This window comes from Balaenoptera ricei, chromosome 7 (assembly GCF_028023285.1).
Source record: "Balaenoptera ricei isolate mBalRic1 chromosome 7, mBalRic1.hap2, whole genome shotgun sequence".
Lineage (NCBI taxonomy): Eukaryota > Metazoa > Chordata > Mammalia > Artiodactyla > Balaenopteridae > Balaenoptera > Balaenoptera ricei.
In genome coordinates this window covers 98,291,421-98,311,110 of record NC_082645.1, presented here as the reverse complement: position 1 = coordinate 98,311,110, position 19,690 = coordinate 98,291,421, and the positions used below count along the sequence as shown (strand labels likewise).

Here is a 19,690-nt window from a genome sequence, read left to right as displayed (position 1 = left end):
GGGGAGTGTTGGCAGAAATTTGCCAAAGGATGTCGATGTGGCAGTTACCATCATATTCCCATATAATCCCCTACCTTTACATGGCAAAGACAGAAGTAAATGTAACTCCTTTCCCTCAGGGCCATGTAAATTCCTCTATTCGCCATCAAATTATAGTAATCCTGATCATCTTTACTTTCCACTATATAAATGAAATCACCCTAAATGGGTCTGGTGAGCAAGAAGTGGCAAGTACCCTAGATGTCTTAATAAGACACATGTGTGCCAGAGAAGAAATAAACACCAAGAAAATTCTGACTAGAGCATATTGAGATAATGCTTCTAAACAAAAGGCAAGTTGCTGCTTATTGTATCCTCCATCTTGAACAAATACTATAGTTTAAATGATGTCTGGACCAAGAAAAGTTTTGCAACAGGTCCAAGGTATGATGCAAGACATCCCACCTGCCCCTTCGGTCTTATAGCTCAGCAGATCCAATGGTGCTCAAATTATCTGTGGAAAATAAGGATGCTGTAAGAAAGACTATAAACAGCTCCAGCAGAACTGCAGTACTGACCTCTAGACTTCTAGAGAAAAGCCATGCTCATCTCTGTTGATCACTATTCCTAACAGTTCTCCTTTAAAAGGAGTCAGATCCCAGTATGCTCCTGAGCTCTGGTAGAGACTAAGGACTTATGACCTGAGTTACTTTTCATGAACTAGGAATGCTGTCTGTCCTCAAAGCCATGATTCGGGACATGCAAAAAATCCCAGTTCATCTTAAAAAGGAATAATTATAATTGAAATTGTGCTTGAGCACTTCAGAAAGGCACAAGTAAATTACATGAGCAGGCAGCTTAAAATCCCAAATTTCCACTCTTGTTTCAATGCCATATGTCCTACTATACCTATGGCTTTGTGAGTTCACCATGACCAGGTAACAGAGAAAGAAAAAAAAAAATCTAGCCTAGTTTCTAGATGGGCTTGCATGATATGCCATCTCTGCTACCAATGGACAGTCACTGGATTATAATTCTGCCAAAGAGGACCTCCTACTGCTCTGGTCCGAGAAGCTATGAAGTCTTCAAGTATGAAGACTATGCACAGGCTCAGTAACAAGGACTTCCCCTAAGCAAAACTGATTGGCCACCACTCAGTGCTAAATGTCCAGCTTGCCAACAGCAGAAGCCAAAGTGGAACCCTTGTTATGGCACCTCACCATGGGAAGCCAGCCTGCCACCTGGTGGCAGACATTATTTTGAACCTCTCTCATTTTGGAGGGGTTACTGATTTGTTTTCACTGGACAAATATGTATTCATCATATCATGCAAGGTTCACTTAGGAAAACAAAAACTTGACTCTAAATCACCTTCCAAGTCTTCCCCGAAGGGACAGGAGCCATTTACAAGGGCAATTCTTTTACCTCAGACCTTTCAGAGATAATTAGATATTAACTTTGAGTGCATTCCCTTTACCGGAAACATAAAAACACCATCCAATAGTCAGACTAGGAGGTCATGATAGCCTCATGATAAATGGTATTTTGGCTCAAGTCTGTTTCGCAGTAAACCCAGTGGGTTTGTGGACTCGTTCTCTGGTTATTTCCTCAGTTTCTGACTGTATACCTGGAATAGACATACTAGTCAATTAGTAAAATCTCCTCATTGGCTCACTGTTTTATGAAGTAAGTGCTACTATGGCAGGAAGGATCAAGCAGAAACCCTAGAAATTAACCCTACCAAAAGAGTAAACTAAAAGCAAATCACAGTCCTGTGGGAATTATAGAAATGTGTGCCACAATAAAGTAGTGCAAAGATATAGAGGATAGATACCCATCGCATCCTCATTAATTACCAGTTCGGCCTTTGCAGAAAATTGATGGATCTCACAAAATGACTGTGGATTATTGTAAAATTAATAAGGTGTGGTCTACAATGGCAACTACTATTTCAGATGGGATATTTGCTTTCACTGCTCTGACTGCACCACAATCCAAATACTTAGAAATTCCCTTATACATTGTCATGAAATACAATTCATGCTTATGACCAAAGTATGAATTTTACAGTAAAAGAAATATGGTTATGGGCTAACACCCACAGAATTAATGATAGGCCATCCCACAGAAACAGATGGCCTGATAGAATAGCAGAATAGCTTATTAAAAAATCAGCTGCAGTGTTAGTTTAAAAACACCACCAGTGTTGTTCTCACACAGTCATGGAAACCAAGGGCTCACAACAACAGAAGTAGCCCCTCTAATTATTACATCTCTGCAAAGATGTAATTACAAACTCTGCAAAGAGTTTGCCTCCTGTGCCAGCAAGCTTAGGCTCTGCTATTCAATGGCTTAGTTCGAAAGAGAAGGATGCGTCTATTGTGGCACAGAGGGAAGGCACCATCAGATTAAAACGAAGTCTGACATCTAGTGATTCAGAGATTTTTGTGACAGTTTTGCACTTTTTGACGTGGTCACTGCTAAACGATGGATTTGGAGAGGACCTTCTGGAACCCAGAAAAACATCTGGGATACCCTTAGTACATCCATGTTAAGTAGTAAATACCAATGGGAAACTATAACAATCCAAGATAGCAGGACCGCTAAATACTCGGACCCCTCAGGATTAAAGACATGGGTCCACTCACCACATAAAGAACCCCAATGAGCACTGGCTAAGCAAAACACAAACCCTGAATGAGAACTAAAAGAAGGAAGAAGTATATCAAGTATGTGTCATGGCTGGAAATAAACTATTCAGCTGTAAATATTTCTGTTACCTACATATTAATTAATGAGTTTTTTCTAATCCCTCCCCTGTTATTGTGTGTTAGAAGTTCCTCCCCCCATGCCCTGCATCCCTCCCATGTCTCCAGCTCCTACAAGACAGCCTCTTCCTTCACAGTCCTCCTACCTGAGGGACCCAGTTCCTCGAGGCTGGTAACAATGCTCTCCCACTGTGCCTCCAACACAAAAAAAGTGTCCTGCCATTGACAATCTCTGAGCTGTCTGCCTGTCCCCTAGAGGACATCTTAGCTCTTCTGTCACCTATGTAATCAATTCCATGTATTAAAGTTATTTTGTTCAAATGATCTAAACTAGTTCTTTTTCTGACTTAAACCCTAAATGATTTCCTGACTTTGCCTGAATGAGAAGGCAAAACATCAGAAAAATTCATTAAATAACTGCTTTTAAAATTGCAGAAGTGAATAAAACATTCCTCCTACCCTATTTTTTCTTCACTTTTATACAGAGGATACACGATAAAACTTTTACATGTAGACTAAAACCCAAGAATTCATCGCTAATGAAAGGAGGCAAACTATCTTGAGAGATACACACTTACATGTTGGGATTAAAGACAAGAGCAAAGCTTGGAATGACATTAGAGCACCCCTGCCCCCGACACACATGAGATCTGGCACCATACCATAGGAGAGAATGGTAGGATGTGAGGGTAGGGTGTGGGAAAGGAAAGGCAGCCTCTGTCAAATATACTAATGTGTTTTAACCCCAAAGTTCCAAAATTTCTCTATTTATTTGGCCACTGTTGGGGCTATGGCCTGCCGAGCGTTCCTGCCTGCTCTGTTCCAATGTCCCTGGCAGCTGACCCTGTCACCCACTTACAGACAGCCCACAGTCACCCTTCACACATCCTTAAATGCAGAAGAAACTCATGCAAGTTTGGAATTTTGATTATGACACAGAGCTGAATATATTTAACTACTGACCTGAAACAGTCATTTCTAAGTATGACTTACTACCTGAAAAAGAATGCCTATGCCACGTCAGAAGATGAAAATGTTTCTGATGACAACCACCACTATCACACCCAAAATCCTTAACTCTGAATTTTTTTTATTATTGCGAGTCTTTTATTTGCTTCCTGACTTACTAACCTCTGTGGAGATAAATAAAGATTATCCAAACAAGAACAAGCACTACTTAGTGACAGCAATGGAGTCATCTATAGCCACTGACTACATTAGGCAGAGACTCAAATTACAGGCAGGCGGAGAAGTGGGAAAGCTTTATGGTGACAAAAGAGGGTCTGATCTGATGGGACCTTGGAGACATGGGGAACCTGAGGCAGGCTGACTGAAAGAGGGGATTTCCCTCAAATACCATAAACCTAAAAAATTAGTATTGATGATAGAGGAACAGTAAAATACTAGTCTAAATATCACCAGAAAGTGATTATCAAAGCCTTAGTATAAACTAAAAGCATTTAGTCTGTATTTTATTCAAATATTATATGATACTAGATTCCAATGTATACCTTTGAGGAAGAAAAATGTTATAGATATTAGCTAAGTAAATGATTATTTGAATTCATAAAAATCTGTTGTTCTTATAGCATTACTACACTAAAAAAGTTATTATATTTGTAAATGCTTTCATTTTTAAATGAATGTCAGATATTTTAGAACTCAAAGGTAACAACTACTTTATAAAAACATTCATTACCTCAGCTAAACTTTTATGCAATTTTCATGACAAGAAACTAAACCCTTCATAGGTTTTGTGTAATTTTCTTTCTTCCTCATTTTTGATCTCTTTGACCAGACATTTTTAATACCATTTTAATACCATTTTTCTGTATTCACTGAAGATTTTAACTCTCATCCTGATTGCACAGCAAAGGCACTCAGATATAAAGAGATTCTTAAATGGGGTATAATTCTTTCCATTCTTCTTTTTGAAAAGACTAATGAAAGTTTGAAGTTATAGTATGAGAAAATAAATAAGGGATGATCTGATAGTTATTTCTTTTGGACAAAGGTAATTTTAAGCAGAAGAGTGAGCAGGTGAGCAGAAGTGGCCATGATTAAGTTTGAGTAAGTGGCAGAATGATTCACTGAGCTGTCTCTGCCACTAATAAATGTGTCCCTCAATTAACTAGTTACTAGTAACATTTAAGAACCTCCATTTTCTATCTATAGACCAAGTGGTTTGGAATACATAACTTCTAAATTCCTTTTCCAATAAAATAATGATACAATATGAGTTCGTGAATCTGAATATCTGAGAGTTAAGTATGAATTAATGGAAACAAAAAAATCATACCTTTGTATTAACTTTCATCTTTGTTTTACGTTTGCTTTGTTCTCTGGCTTCACGAAGACCTTTCTGAGTAGGACCTTCTGGTGCATTTTCCTTTTCACAATTCGGAACAACTATAAGATAATACAATTTACTCTTAATGTTTATACTGTTTGTAAGAAATATTATAACCAAAAAAAAAAAAGAAAGCCAAATTCATTATACACGTATTTTTTGAAGTATTAAACTAATAATATTAAAACCATACTAAAATGTTTTAAATGAAGTCTCAAATTCATTTTCCAAAAATGCAGGGTGGCATTGCTGCAAGGTTAGTGAAACAGCATTGCGAGCCAGTTGAAGAGCATGTGAGCCAATCTCCAGTTACATTATATCTAAATTCCTGTTATCATGAGGTTTCATGTGTTTATAAACAAAAGTTGAAGGGGGTCAAAGGAGAGAATGGTAAGCAATGACAAAATTTCCCAAGTGGAACTGGATAATAAACAAGAGATTTTTAAATGAATATTGTATTAATAAAATATTCTCTATGCTTCACAATGTTGAGAAAAAAAGAAAAGAAAACACAGGGTAACATTCCAATATAGTTGTAACATTAGTCCCCACACTCTCCTAGAAATAAAGAGCAGTCCTAAAGGAATCATCTGAGGGAAAAAGAAAAGTGACAGGAAAAGTCTGTTTCTTTTTCACATCTTTCCATATACATATACATGTTCAGATATACATAATTTCCCCCTGTATTTCTAAACAGCCAGCAGATTTCAAATAACTAATACGGTTATAATCATTAACTCATAATTAAGTGACTAAATGTTCTAATTTATAACAATTTATAATAGAGAAAAGATGATGAACACAAAAATATGTGAATGATTTCGATGTCAAGGCTCTCAAAGAATCCTGATGTTATAAAGTAAGGAAGCATATGCTAACATTTAGTTTCTTTCCTGATCTAATTTTTCCTATTCAGTACCAGTTTCAAGGAAGAAAACTATCAAAATAATCCCCACAATAACATAAAAGCCGAATGCTGCATAAGTTAGTACTACATGAAAGTACTTTAAAAACTTCTAACACTAGGGTATCCAGACTGCATACCCTCGCTCTACGGTGCCACAAGTTAGAGCCCCACAGCATCTGGAAGTCAAAATGTGGAGAAAAGGCAATAATTACAGCTCACTGAGATTAGAGAAAAATTTTCACTTCGAATTCTCTTTTATTGTATTTTCCTCTTCAACAGCCAAGAGTGAAAGCCTGATAATGATAATAATTTAAAATAATAATTGTTCGCATTTATGCCTCATTGATGTTTTACTATCTAACAGGTACTGGTCTAAACAATTTACATGTATTATTTCATGAAATCCTGTCATTAACCCTGTGAAGGTCACTACCTTTTTTTCCCTTTTACATATAAGGAAAATTTGTATAGTAATATCTACAGGGAAGAAAGGAGAAAGCAGTAAGGAGAGAAATCCAGGATTCCAGGAGATAATTCTAGGAATACGAGCAGACCTCAGATAGCATGCAAAATATTACTAAGCACCACTTCGTGAAAGAAATAAAAGCAAGAAACAAACAAACAAAATGGTAAGGATAAATGAAAGTAACAAATCAAAAAGGGCTTGGTTTATATATGAGGATATGTAGTTGTTCCACAATCAAGATGAAATTACAAGAACTTACACTTTATAAAAATATTTTAGGAAAAAAAACAACATTTGCAACCAAAACATGAGAATACACATTGCATAGTGTATGTGTAATTGAAAGAAAAATAACACTTATTTCTCAATGTACCAATAATAAACATGATTCCCACTCTCTATCAGATAAATATCACTTTATACAAAGATTTGTAGAACAAATGAGAGACTCAAACATTGGGTCCTTGTCACATTCATAAAAGTGCATATAATTTTCAAATTCCACATAGTGCTTCTTAATGTTTAGTAACACCCTGGCAAAGTCCATTTCTCCATCACAGGATCCTCATGCTTATCATCTAATGCTTGTTAATGAAAAGGCCTATAGTAGTGACTGCTGCTATGCAGTTTCCCAAATTTTACTAGGGCACAATCATTATCTTAAGGAAGGTACAATTCCTTAAGAGAAATAAAGTAAACATCAAATAAACAAACAAATTTTCACTTATAGAAATTATAGTTATTGTACTCCCAGTGCTAAATTTCACCCATTCAACCATTTCTTCACGTATGCACACATTCAACCAATGTTAACTGAACATGTTCAGGCCCCTGGTTAAATGTCAGATATGCATGAATATATTCATTTAACAAATACGTAAATACCTATATTGTGGCAGTCCCTAACTCCATTATAGATTAAACACAGCTGAAAAAAGAATTACTTAACTGAAAAAAATGTTTTGAAGAAATTATCCATAGTTTATCCCAGGGAGATAAACAGAAAATATCTAAGAGATTAGGAAGCTAAAATGAGATCAAGTACACATCTAATTGGAATTCAAAAAAAGGTAACAGAGATAAAGGGAAAGAGGTTATATTTGAAATGATAATATATCTTTCTAAACTAGACCATATACTACATACAGTCATAAGAAATTGACATCTTGTAGTGAAATTCTGAGCAACAAAAAATACCCAATTTAAAAAGCAATTAATTAAACTCAAACCTTTGCTCTACTATATATGACATCTGTTTGTGATGCTGAAGTCAGCTTTCACAGTTTTTCACTTCATAAAACATTTCCAATTTCTAGAAGTTCTTCCTGAAATCATAGTTTCCTATCATAAATTACAAGATATCATAAAATACAATTATATGTATTTTTATAACCTACTTTGGAAATAGGTATCATTGTATTCAAATTGCAACCTCATATGAAATCAAACATCAGCTAACACAAACATAATAAAAACCAGCATACTGATAAACTTTTTCAGCTTATATAATTTGCACAAAAAAAGTTTTATCTCATAATATGTAATACTAACGTGCTTTCTGTGTAGTTTCTTGTAAATATTTGATACACATTACTTTCCATTACAACAAAGAAAAATGTAACAAATCTATCACTTCAAATATCTAGCTGATAATAATTCACTATTTCATAGTTTCTCCTAGGAATTTTTCTATTATTCTACATACCAGACAAGAGTAAATATAGAATTATAAATTATAAACCCTTTTCAGGTAAGAAATTTGACTACTAAAGTATTAATATTCTAAGTGGTAGCAATTATGGATACTTTTTAAAACATTTTATCATTTAAAATTTTTCTGTAATAAGCGCATCACTTTGATAGTCAAAAAATATGGTACATTTAAAATTCTTTGATAACTACTCCAAGTGAGTCCAAGTTTTATCTTATTCCTTAAATTCAGATTAAATAACAATTAATTAGTCTTTTTCCCGAAGTTCAGAGTAAATGACAATCAAGTCATTGTTTCCTAACTACAGGGCAAATTACATTTAATCTGAAGAATTTCTACCGCCATACCAACTTCTGTTCAAAATGAACGAAAAATAGGTAGACAAATGACAGACAGATAAAATATTTTAAAAATTAAGCCAAAATGAGAAAATGAAAAGGGAAAGAGTTAAATATGTTAAAATAATTGTGAAGGACAGCAGGATTTACGAAGAACCACCAGTTAACCAATAAACCAACTTCTTTTCAAAGTTGACTAAGTAAGGTTCTAGTTGATCAGCCAATCTGAGTAATAACAGAATCTGAGATCACACAGCCAAATGCTGGCATGCCACAAGGAACTTAGGAAAAGGAACTGCAAGTCCTTTATCTAAAACTAGAAGGCATGTTTATAAGGAGCACAAAATTATTCAGTACAGAATTTAAGGAATAACTTTTATTCAGGTAATTGAGACTATGCAACTAAAAAAAAATAAATAAAACAAGTTTTCTTCATGTTGGGTTTGAATTTATTTCTTTTGATCAAAAGTCACTTCAAAACATCACAGATAAAAGTGTAATTATAAACTTGATCTTCAAAGTAACTTATAAATGTCAGTCTAGAAAAACATGTAATATATTCATTTATAAATTAGATTAAATACCAGGAGATAATTTCATAAGGAGTTATCTATAAACCATTATTTTATTTTAATAGCGATGTCAAGGATAAATAAATAAAATCATAAACTCTTATAAGTAGAATGTAACATTTAGAGATTAACTGATGCAAGCATCAATTCAATGCACAGTTCAACCTTTATGCCATCTTATATTTATTGTTTTTCACAATCTTTATTAATTTTGAGAGTTAGAATTCCTGAAATTATGGTAGTTTCACATCATCATATTTATATTTGATTGTATTCTTCTTAAAAGTTATATATATAAAAAAATAATTTTTGATGTAAACAGAAATATATATTCTTTGAAAAAAATGCAGTAAGGAAAAAATGAAGAAATAATCACATTACACAAAATTATGTAAACATTTTGGTGTTTCACATATTTAACAGACATGATCTTATACTACATGTTTTTATTTCTTAACATTAATATTTTAATATGAACATTTTTTTATGTGTGATTTTTAAAGACTTTCTAGTATTGTATGATCAACTATATTGAAACATTCACTTGTGATTAAAGATTAAGACTGCTTGTATAGTTTTGTTACTATAAATATGAGTGCAATAAACATCCTTGTGCATAGACTCTCTAGGCATCACTGAGCATAACTGATATTTCTTTAATATAAAATATTAGGAAAGGAACTACTGAATCAAGGCTGAGAAAAAGTTTTTGAATATGAGAATGCTACACATTTCTTTTAAGCCTTAATCAATCAGAGAACACAATGAACAGTCATCTGGAAATACCAGAATGTTATTTTTATTAAAAATTCACCATTTTGCAGTCTTTCTATATTTTAGAGCTTCCCAACATTCTTTTCTAAGTCAACATTATTGAGGTATAATTTACATAAAATAAAATGCATACATTTTAAGTGTAGAGTTGGGTAAGTTTTGACAAAGATAAGTAGGCATATAACCAACCACCTATATCTTCAAATCAAGATATAGAACATTTGCACTACCCCCCAAATTATCATTTTCTTATCCTTTACATACCTTATATAGCATTATTTTACAAGGCTATAATTTTAGTTTTTATCAGTCACTTTCCTTTTAAGAAAATTAAGAAGAGGAAATCTTAACATTTACATTAACCAGAATTTAACATTTCTAAATCTCTGTACAGTTTTCAGTTCTGCAGATCTAAGTTTCTTCTGGCTTACTTTTCTTTTGGCCCAAAGAAAATAGTTTAGTATTTCCTGTTCTTTAGAATGGCTTGCAACAAAATCTCTCAGCTTCATTTGTATTGAAATGTTTATATTTCACTCTAATTTCTGAAGGATATTTTTATTGAATATAGAATTCTTAATTAAATTTTTCTACATTTTAAAGATGTCATTTCATTGTTTCCAGCCTCCAATATTTCTGATGAGAAATAAGCCTTTATTTGTAGTATTGTTTCCCTGTAGGTAACATGTTTTTTCTCTCTTGCTGATTTCAAGATTTTCTCACATAAATTTTGAGTGTGATGCATCCAGGCATGATTTCTTTGTGTTTATAGTTAGCTGCTTTTTTTGGATCTGTGAGTATACGCTTTACATCAAGTTTGGAAAATTTTAGGTCATCTTTTAAATATTTCTATGCCCCATTCTCATTTTTTTTCCTTTGGGACTCCAATTACTTGTATGTTAAACAGGCAAATTTTCCTTCCTTTTTTTTTCTCTCTCTTCTTTAGAATAGATGATTTTTATTGATGGCTCTTAAAATTCACTGACACTTCCATCATCTCCAATCTATTGTGAAGTATAAAATTTTGATTTTAGTTACTATATCTTTCAGTAAGAGATTTCTATTTCCTTTTTTTTTGAGTTTCCATTTATCTGCCAAGATTCTCTACCACTTCATTTATAATGTAATATTTTCCTTTAAGTGCTTGATCCTATTAGAAACTAGTTGCTTTAGCATTTTTATCTGCTAAATACAACACCTGGGCCATCCGAATATAGGTTTCCATTTATTGTTTTTGTCTTGATGGTGGATCACATTTTCCAATTTCTATAACATAACTAGAAAAATTTAATTATACACTGAGCAGTATGAAGGTAGATTATTAAAGACTCTGGACAATTATCTTCCTCTGAAAGGTACTGATTTCTGTTCTAGTAAGCAGTTTAATTTTTTGATGATCACCTTGAATTCCAGGCTTAATTTTATGCTCTGTTCGAGTGGATCCATGGAAAGCCCTACATATTCCCCAAGGTTCTCTAACTTGGCAAAATTCAAACTCTAAACTCTGTTTCCCCTAGGAATCTTTCTTTCCCCTAGGAATCTTCGAAAAGCCTTCTTTTTCGTTTTATAGGGTGGGTACAGGATGGTTAATGTTAATATGGTGTCAACAAGGTGTTGAAGAGGTCTTTCCATCCAGGCCTGGCCAGAATGCCAATATATCCCATTACTGCTTGACAACTAGAATCCCTTGTCTCCTCTTTTTTTTTTTTTTTTTTTTTTTTTTTTTACTGGTTTTAATTTTTATTGGAGTATAGCTGATTTAAAATGTTGTGTTAGTTTCAGGTATACAGCAAAGTGAATCAGTTATATATATACATATATCCACTCTTTTTTAGATTCTTTTCCCACATAGGCCATTACAGAGTACTGAGTAGAGTTCCCTGTGTCATACAGTAGGCCCTTATTAGTTATTTTATATATAGTAGTGTGTATATGTCAATCTCAATCTCCCAATTTATCGTCCCCCTCATACCCCCTGGTAACCATAAGTTTGTTTTCTACATCTGTAACTCTATTTGTGTTTTGTAGATAAGTTCATTTGTACCCTTTTTTTAGATTCCACATATAAGTGATATCATATGATATTTGTCTTTCTCTGTCTGACTTACTTTACTCAGTATGACAATCTCTAGAATAGCCAAAGGAATCTTGAGAAAGAAAAATGGAGCTGGAGGAATCAGGCTCCCTGACTTCAGACTATACTACAAAGCTACAGTAATCAAAACAGTATGGTACTGGCACAAAACAGAAATATAGATCACTGGTCCCCTCTTAATCCTAAAGAGCCTTTTCTCTCTGGCAAGTCTCAGGTAGTCTTCCATGTGTAGCCCAGCCATCAGCTAAGGACTCATAGTACACTCTCTCACAAACCAGGCCACTGTTCATTGCAGCACCCTCTTATCTGGTGCCCTTTCCTACAGATTCTAGATGCTTCAACAACTTATGAACTATAGTCTGCCTTTTCAGTTCAAACAGGACTGCCATGCTCTTCTTGACCTCCATCGCCATAGAGTTTGGTTTGGAAATTTTCCCGGACAAAAAATCATGATGATGGTGAAGCTCAACTTACAAATTTTCCTTCTATCATTTGCCTCCTGTGACTTGTGATGTTTTCCAATGCCTAAAAATAGTTGCCTCAAATATAGGGTTGAGAAGTCACCCTATCAGCATTTTGAGTTCTGATAAGATTGAAAAATCACCAACCAATAATAAATTACAGTTTTATTATAGTTCACTTTTACCTCTAATTTCAGGAGCATGGAAAGTATGCCCTATTTCCATATGCTTCAGTGTTTCTTGAAGTCCAGAAATCTAAAAAGTAAAATCCAAAGATATGAGGTTATATACTAAATAACTCAAAAAATGGGTTAAAATGCAATGTTTAAATATTGATTACAAAATATAGAAAACATTAATTTCTCTTGGATCAATCCCTATGTATTTTAAAAATTTAACTATTAATTGCAACAAAAGAAAACATAATTTTAAGTTTAAATTCAATTCCATGGCAAGTATTAAGTGTCTATTATGGGTAAACGTCTGAAACATTTATTTCACAGCATAGTTTCCTGAGACAACAATACTCGTTGCACACTTTTAATGATAATTATTGAGGTGTCTACTTTGAGAGAGTTTTCTCCTCTGTTGAAATTGCTTCACAACAGCCTAATTCATCTTTATGTCCATAAAAGATGAGGTAAGTATTACTTGAGAAGTAAAATATGAAGAGACTGTTGTTATCCTAAAACTCTTAACTCATTTTCCACCAACAAACTTACTCCTTGTTTTATTCAATTTGTTAGTTTGGTGGCATACCATTTACTGATATTTCCTGAACAACGGACTTAAATTAAAATTTCAACCTTAAAAAGCTATCTCAATGACCCTTATATGATTATGCCAACACAAAATATCATCTATTTAATTATATACAGATACACACATTTTTCTACTATCATTGAGTAGCAACATTTCTTTATTAATGGAAAATATCAGATAATAATTTGTAATCTATGGATTAGTGCTCATGAAATGCCTGGGTGGGAAAAAAAGTGAAAATTTTATATCTATTCTTGGATGCCAAATGGATTATAAAATTTTTTAATGAATTTCTTATTTAGTATAGTGTAAAATTTACATAAAAGTTGCAAATGTGGTACAGAGAGTTCCTGTATACCCTGTTTCCCCTGTTAATCCCATGCATTACCATGGTACATCATCAGGCTCAACATCCAAACCAAATTTGGTTGGTGGTCCATCTACAGTTGCCCACAATAGTTCCTTTGTCCTTTGACATACTCCATTATCGTATTGGGTATTTCCTTCCTCCCTTCCTTCCTTCCTTCTTTCCTTCCTTCCTTCCTTGTTTTCTTTTTTACATTATGAACATTTCCTACTTTCTAGCACAACATGATGCCCCAAATGCTCACCCGGGCTCATCTTGTATTTTCCTTGCCCAGACTACACTCAGCCACTTCTCCAAGGAGCACTAACTACTTCCTCTTATTGGAGAATAGTATTAGAAATTGATATTGGGCACTGGGTATACTTGTTGCTACTGCAGTGTCATTACTTCTAGACCCTCTCAGCAGACAGACCTAGAAATACATACATATATATGTATGTATCTTTTAGAATTTATCCTAAATTGAACCCCATGATCCAAAAATGATAAAATGTAATCTATTATACACATATATACTAACAAATAAATTATATTTTATCTTTTTTGAAACATGGGGCTCTAATTCAGAACTTTGGACATTTTCAGTAATTTTGTAAAGCTGAAACTAATTAAATTATAGATGTTTCCATAAGACTTAAATAAATTTAAAAGTTGGGGACTTCCAGGGTGGCCCAGTGGTAAAGAATCCACCTTCCAAGGCATGGGACTCAGGTTTGATCCCCGGTCGGGGAACTAAGATCCCACATGTCTCGGGGAAACTAAGCCCGCGTGCCGCAACCAGAGAGCCCACGCACTCTGGAGCCCGGGCACCACAACTAGAGAGAAGGCCATGTGCCGCATCGAAGAGCCTGTGCACCGCAACGAAAGATCCCACGGGCTTCAACAAAGATCCTACATGTCGCAACTAAGACCTGACACAGCCAAAAATAAGTAAAATAAATAAATAAAACAAATATTTTTTAAAAATAAATAAAAGTTACATTGTTTATTATCTATCAAAAGAATTTGAAAACACATACTTATTAGATTTTTGTCATCTCACAGTATACTTTCACTCTTATATACAAACTAAATAGCATTAAAAATTCTAAAATCTAACCCTTCTTCATGCAAAGTATTTGAGAAGTCTATATGTTTAGAGAAACACAGTAAGCTAAATGGTCATTAAGATAAGGTTTTTAAGGAAATGACAATGAATGAAAGTCAGGACAATGAGGTGCAGATGTTAAGGATCTCACAGATGGTGTAGCAGAGGCCATGGAATAAGCAAGGTATATTAGGTTCACACTCAAAAGAACCACCCAGAACCAAGTACCTAAACACCAGGAATATAACCAAACCAGTCACACTACATTAGAAAGTGAAGGCCGAAAGGATAGCATGTAGACTTCGGGCCAGTGGACACATAAGGGTCTCTTGTACCAGGAGCCATCTGGGAAGAGTGAGAAGAAAAGGATGCTATCTGAAGACAGAAAATTAACACTGACAGATATGTTTTAGCTAAACAATCAGTTAATATAACATTCAAACACCCTGTGTTAAACTCAAAGAGACTGTTTTAACCCAGAAAGATCTGGATAGTCTTTAATAGCAGGTTATGTTTTATTTTGCCTTCAGCAGGAGTAGGGGTTCAAAGACAAAATAAGTTGTAGATAATGAAGATACAGTTCTTTACACATCTGAATGGTAGTGTGTAAAATTCAACCCTTCCTCATAGAGAGAATGATTTTCATTTTTAAACACGTTTTCATTTTAGATACATATCAATCATAAGGCAAGTAATTTTATCTTCGTTTAATGAATGAGAAAAGAGACATATATGTAAAGTTACCTGAATGTTCACATGGCTACTTTGCAGCACAGCTGGGGCTGATTCCTATCACTCCTAATCCTTAGCTCTTGTAACTAAACCAATGATGAGCAATCTGAAACCCAAAGACTGTATGTGGCCTAAATATGTCCTTAATATGGCCTTTGATCTAACCTCATGTTAGAGATAGGGGAACTGATGGCCATTCCAGGAAGATAACTTAGCCCTAATCACAATGATATTGACTGGAAGATCCAGCCCAGTGATAGATAGATGGCCGATGTAGAAATCAACAATCTGGAGGGGAGTGTAGGCACCTGCCATCATGGATGCCTGGAAGGCCCTGATATCCTTGAATATTGAAACTTAGTCTGAGTGGTCTGTCAGAGACGCCAAAGTATATGTGGTCACTTGGGAATGTATGGCCAGGGGACTGATGGATTCCTCCTGAGAGAAGAGTAATAGGGAGATGAGCATGAGAACAGGGGGAAAAGGAGAGTAAGATGAGGAGCAAAAGTCTAAGTTGGTTTGTGGCAGGAAAAGAAGCAGGAGCAACCTGAATCTAGCTCTCAGTGTTCCAGGTTGTAGAATTGTGTCTCTTGTTGGGAGGCTGTGGGGACAGGTTAGATGAAAAAGAGCAAAGAGATGAAATTCTGAAGGCTTGACAATACAGTACCATAAAAATGTAAACTATTATTAAACTATTTTTATGCAATATTACCATTAATGCAATTCATACATTCAAGAATACACAATTAAATTTCAAGCACAAAGAAACAAGGAGACAAGTGATGTTTTCATTTTAGTAGCTGAAGATTACACTCAAGAAAAGACAATATACAGTTGATTAAAGTAGTCTTAATAAAATCATTCACACTTTTGTAACCATCGTGTAAGCTTCTGTAGCTTCTGAAAGTTTGACCAAAAATTAAAATCTCCAGAAAACAATAAAAGAATGTTAAGCATAGTAGCAGTTTTATATTTTCTAATAAAGTGTTACATATTTTTAATGTGGTCAAGAAACATTTTGTTTCATTTTTCTTGAATTCTATACTAGAGATTCCTCACCACTACCCTAGGCCTAGGCCTATAAAAAAACCCTGCAAGAAGAATGAAAAAGGGTGTCAACAGCAAAAATGGCTGAAAATTGGGTCAGTAACTAGGTGTTTCAAATATTCATTTGGGGGTGAATTGCATGGACTTTCTATTCATTAACCCATCTAAGTTTCACAACAATATTAAAAGATAGGTCATTGTGGCTATACTTTATGTATGAGAAATCTGAGTTTAAAGTGTTTAGGTAAGGTCCAGGTTTATAGCTGTCAAAGCTGGCATTTAAAACCCAGTTTAAATGTTGTTATGTTTTAATGGCTGAGTTCTTCTCTGTAACTATATTTTAATAATCTCCTAAAAAGTTATATTTTAATTAAATAATTTTAATTCAATAATAATCTTTGTAGTTTTAAAATGGATAAAATACTTTTCCTGGATGTTTCCAAATTAATCTTTTTTACAGCATGACAATTGGGGGAAATCTTTTAAAATTTAACTCAGAAACAAAACCAATATTTCTAATAATGTTATAAAAAATAAATGGTTAAAAATCATTTTCAGGTAGCTTGGATGGTCTCTTTACCTGTCCCACTGCTCTGTCTCTTTCCAAAGACGTCAGCATTTTCTGCTTCAGTAAAGCGTGGTGCTTCTCATATAATACTCTTATAGTTGGTTCATAAGATGCGTAATGTAACTTCAACCTATGAAAAATAAAGGGCATCTTAAAGGGTAATTGAGTTAAATCAGTGATTTCCATCTAACATCTAAATCTTTTTTTCTATTTTTTTGCATTGGAATAAGAAATGAACTAACCATATAAAGGTCAACACAACAGAGCCAAGAAGTGCAAGAAGTATTATTTGGCATGCAACTTCCCTGCAACCTAGGTGGAGGTGGGAAAATCACATTTCTCTTGAGTTAACTAGTTCTCTGTTTCCTTTTGCTGTATTCAAGTATGCACCCAGAAGTTGCTGCTATTCATTGACAGAAAACAAAATTGCAGTTTCTTTAATTCAGAAACAATTTTCAAAAAGACAATTGTCAAAAAGAAAATAGATGATTAAACAGAAAGGGTGTCATTCACATCAAAATTAAGGATGGTCTTGAAAACAAGTATGAATAACCTCATATTAAGAAAATTAAGTATAAAATATTTTGATATCTTAATTCATCTCAATGTATGATGTAAATTTTAAGAATCTGTTTTATTTGAAAATGTTTTCAAAATATGTTTTTGTTTTTATGAAGTGTGATTTACATGGAGTGAAATATATAGATCTTAAGTATTACAGTTCAGACTTTTCATGCATGCCCAGGTAGTCCACATTGTTATCAAAATATAGAGCATTTCTAACATTTCAGGAGACTCTAGACCTTCATATACTTGGAATAATAGAATATGTTCTCTTCAGAAACTGGCTTATTTCACTCAGCTTAATTTTTTTTTTAGATCCTTCCATGTTGTTGTATATATCAGTAATTCATTCCTTTTTATTGTACTATTCCTTTGTATGTATACAATGTGTTTATCCAATATTATGCTGATGAAGAACTGAGTTGTTTTCACTTTGGGGCTATTATGAATAAAGTTTCTATGAAAATTCTTATATGTCATATAAGATATTTTTGGTTATATACCCTCATTTATCTTAGAAACCATACCTAGGAGTTGAATTGCTGGGTCGTAATTTATACTTCCAACAGCAATATATGAGACTCCTGGTTACTTCACCTCTTTGGCAACATTTGGTGATAATTAGTATATCTAGGGTTTGACAATTTTATTATCAATTTTGTCAGTTTTGTTATATTTTTATATAACCAATATATGATTTTGTTGAATTTGTATTATGTTTATACCTTTGCTAGTTTATTGGTTTCTGATCTTTTTCTTTCTTTGTATTTAATTGTTCTTTTTTGAGCTTCTAAGGTACAAGATTAGACCATTGGTTTAAATTTTTCTTCTTTTCTAATATAAGCTATCAATTTCACTTTATGCACTGCTTTGGCTGAATCCCACAAATTTTAATGTTACATTTTAAATCATTCAGTTCCAAATATTTTCTCATTTCCTTCTTTGATTCATGGGTGATTTAGAAATATGTTACTTAATTTCCAGGTATTTGGAAACTTTCCAGAGCTTTTTGTCATTGATTTTTAATTTAATTTGATTGAGGTCAGAGATACTTTGTACGGATATCAATTCTTTGAAATTTATAGAGATTTGTTTTATGGCTCAGCATACGACCTATTTTGGTGAGCATTCCATAGGCACTTGAAAAGTCCAAAGTATTGACAGAATTCAAGAAATGTCAATTATGCACAATTAATTTGTCCTGTTCTGTCAACTTGAGAATTTTTGCCTATTTTTCTAATAAGTGTTACAAGAGGAATGTTAAAATCTCCAATTATAACTATGGAAATATCTATTTTTCCTTTCTGCTTTATCAGGTTTTGCTTCATATATTTTCAAGTCTTATATTAGAATCATGCATATTATATCTTTCTGATGAACTGACTCTCATCAATATGAAATGACTTCTTTTTCTCTGGTTCTCAGGATGTCCCTGACAATGTTGTTTCTGTAGCGCTCCTCCTCAGGCCCTATGGGCTTGCAGAGGTGGCCCTCCTGCCCTAGAAAGAGCTAACACTTCAGCTGTGCTGCAAGCTGCTGCAGAGGCCTTTCGAAGTTTACCTTTAAGCTTTTTATAGGGCAAGTCTAAAATAGTTCCTTCTCCAAGACTAGAATAGCTCAGCTCCTATGGCAGGGTTTATCCAGGGTCTTAACTGAGTGCTCGGAGTACTCAGTGAGCTTTCTCCATTGTAGCTGGTCAGAACTCCTACATCTGCAATCTCTGGAATCTCCATTTGGCACACAGTTGCCCAGGAGTTGTTCTTTGCAGGCTTCATGTCCTCTTACCATGTACTTCCACAACTTAGTATCTGGTCAAAGACTAAAAGGAACCACTACAGATATTTCTCAAGTACCTTTTCATGTTCCTCCCTCCTTTTGCGCACCCTGTCCTGCAAATTCTAGCTCTCTCAGCAGCCCTGAACTCTGACCTCTGCCTCGTCAGCTCGTCAAGACTACCGTGGTCTGCTTGGGTCCCACCTTGTCATACTATTTTCTGCAAAGTGCCTCCAGACAGAAATCTGGGCTGATCATGCTGCTCACTTTGTGTATTTCCCTCCTCTTAGACATCCCAGTTCTACTCTAAAAAACAACACCAAAAATTCTGTCCAGTTTTGTAGTTCGTTACAGTGGACAGCTAGTCCAGTA

The 19,690-nt window shown here is 34.2% G+C and overlaps 1 protein-coding gene across 1 annotated transcript in view; it reads right to left on the bottom strand.

Annotated features, from left to right (window-relative positions):
- The window catches only part of SPAG16 (sperm associated antigen 16), a 910,587-nt gene that overhangs the window by 838,897 nt on the left and 52,000 nt on the right, over nucleotides 1-19,690 (bottom strand). Inside the window, exons 7-9 of the mRNA XM_059927392.1 lie at nucleotides 16,994-17,111; nucleotides 12,604-12,673; nucleotides 5,047-5,156 (exon numbers count right to left, since the gene is read on the bottom strand). Of these exons, the coding sequence (XP_059783375.1) occupies nucleotides 5,047-5,156; nucleotides 12,604-12,673; nucleotides 16,994-17,111 (298 nt within the window). The remainder of the gene's footprint in view (nucleotides 1-5,046; nucleotides 5,157-12,603; nucleotides 12,674-16,993; nucleotides 17,112-19,690) is intronic.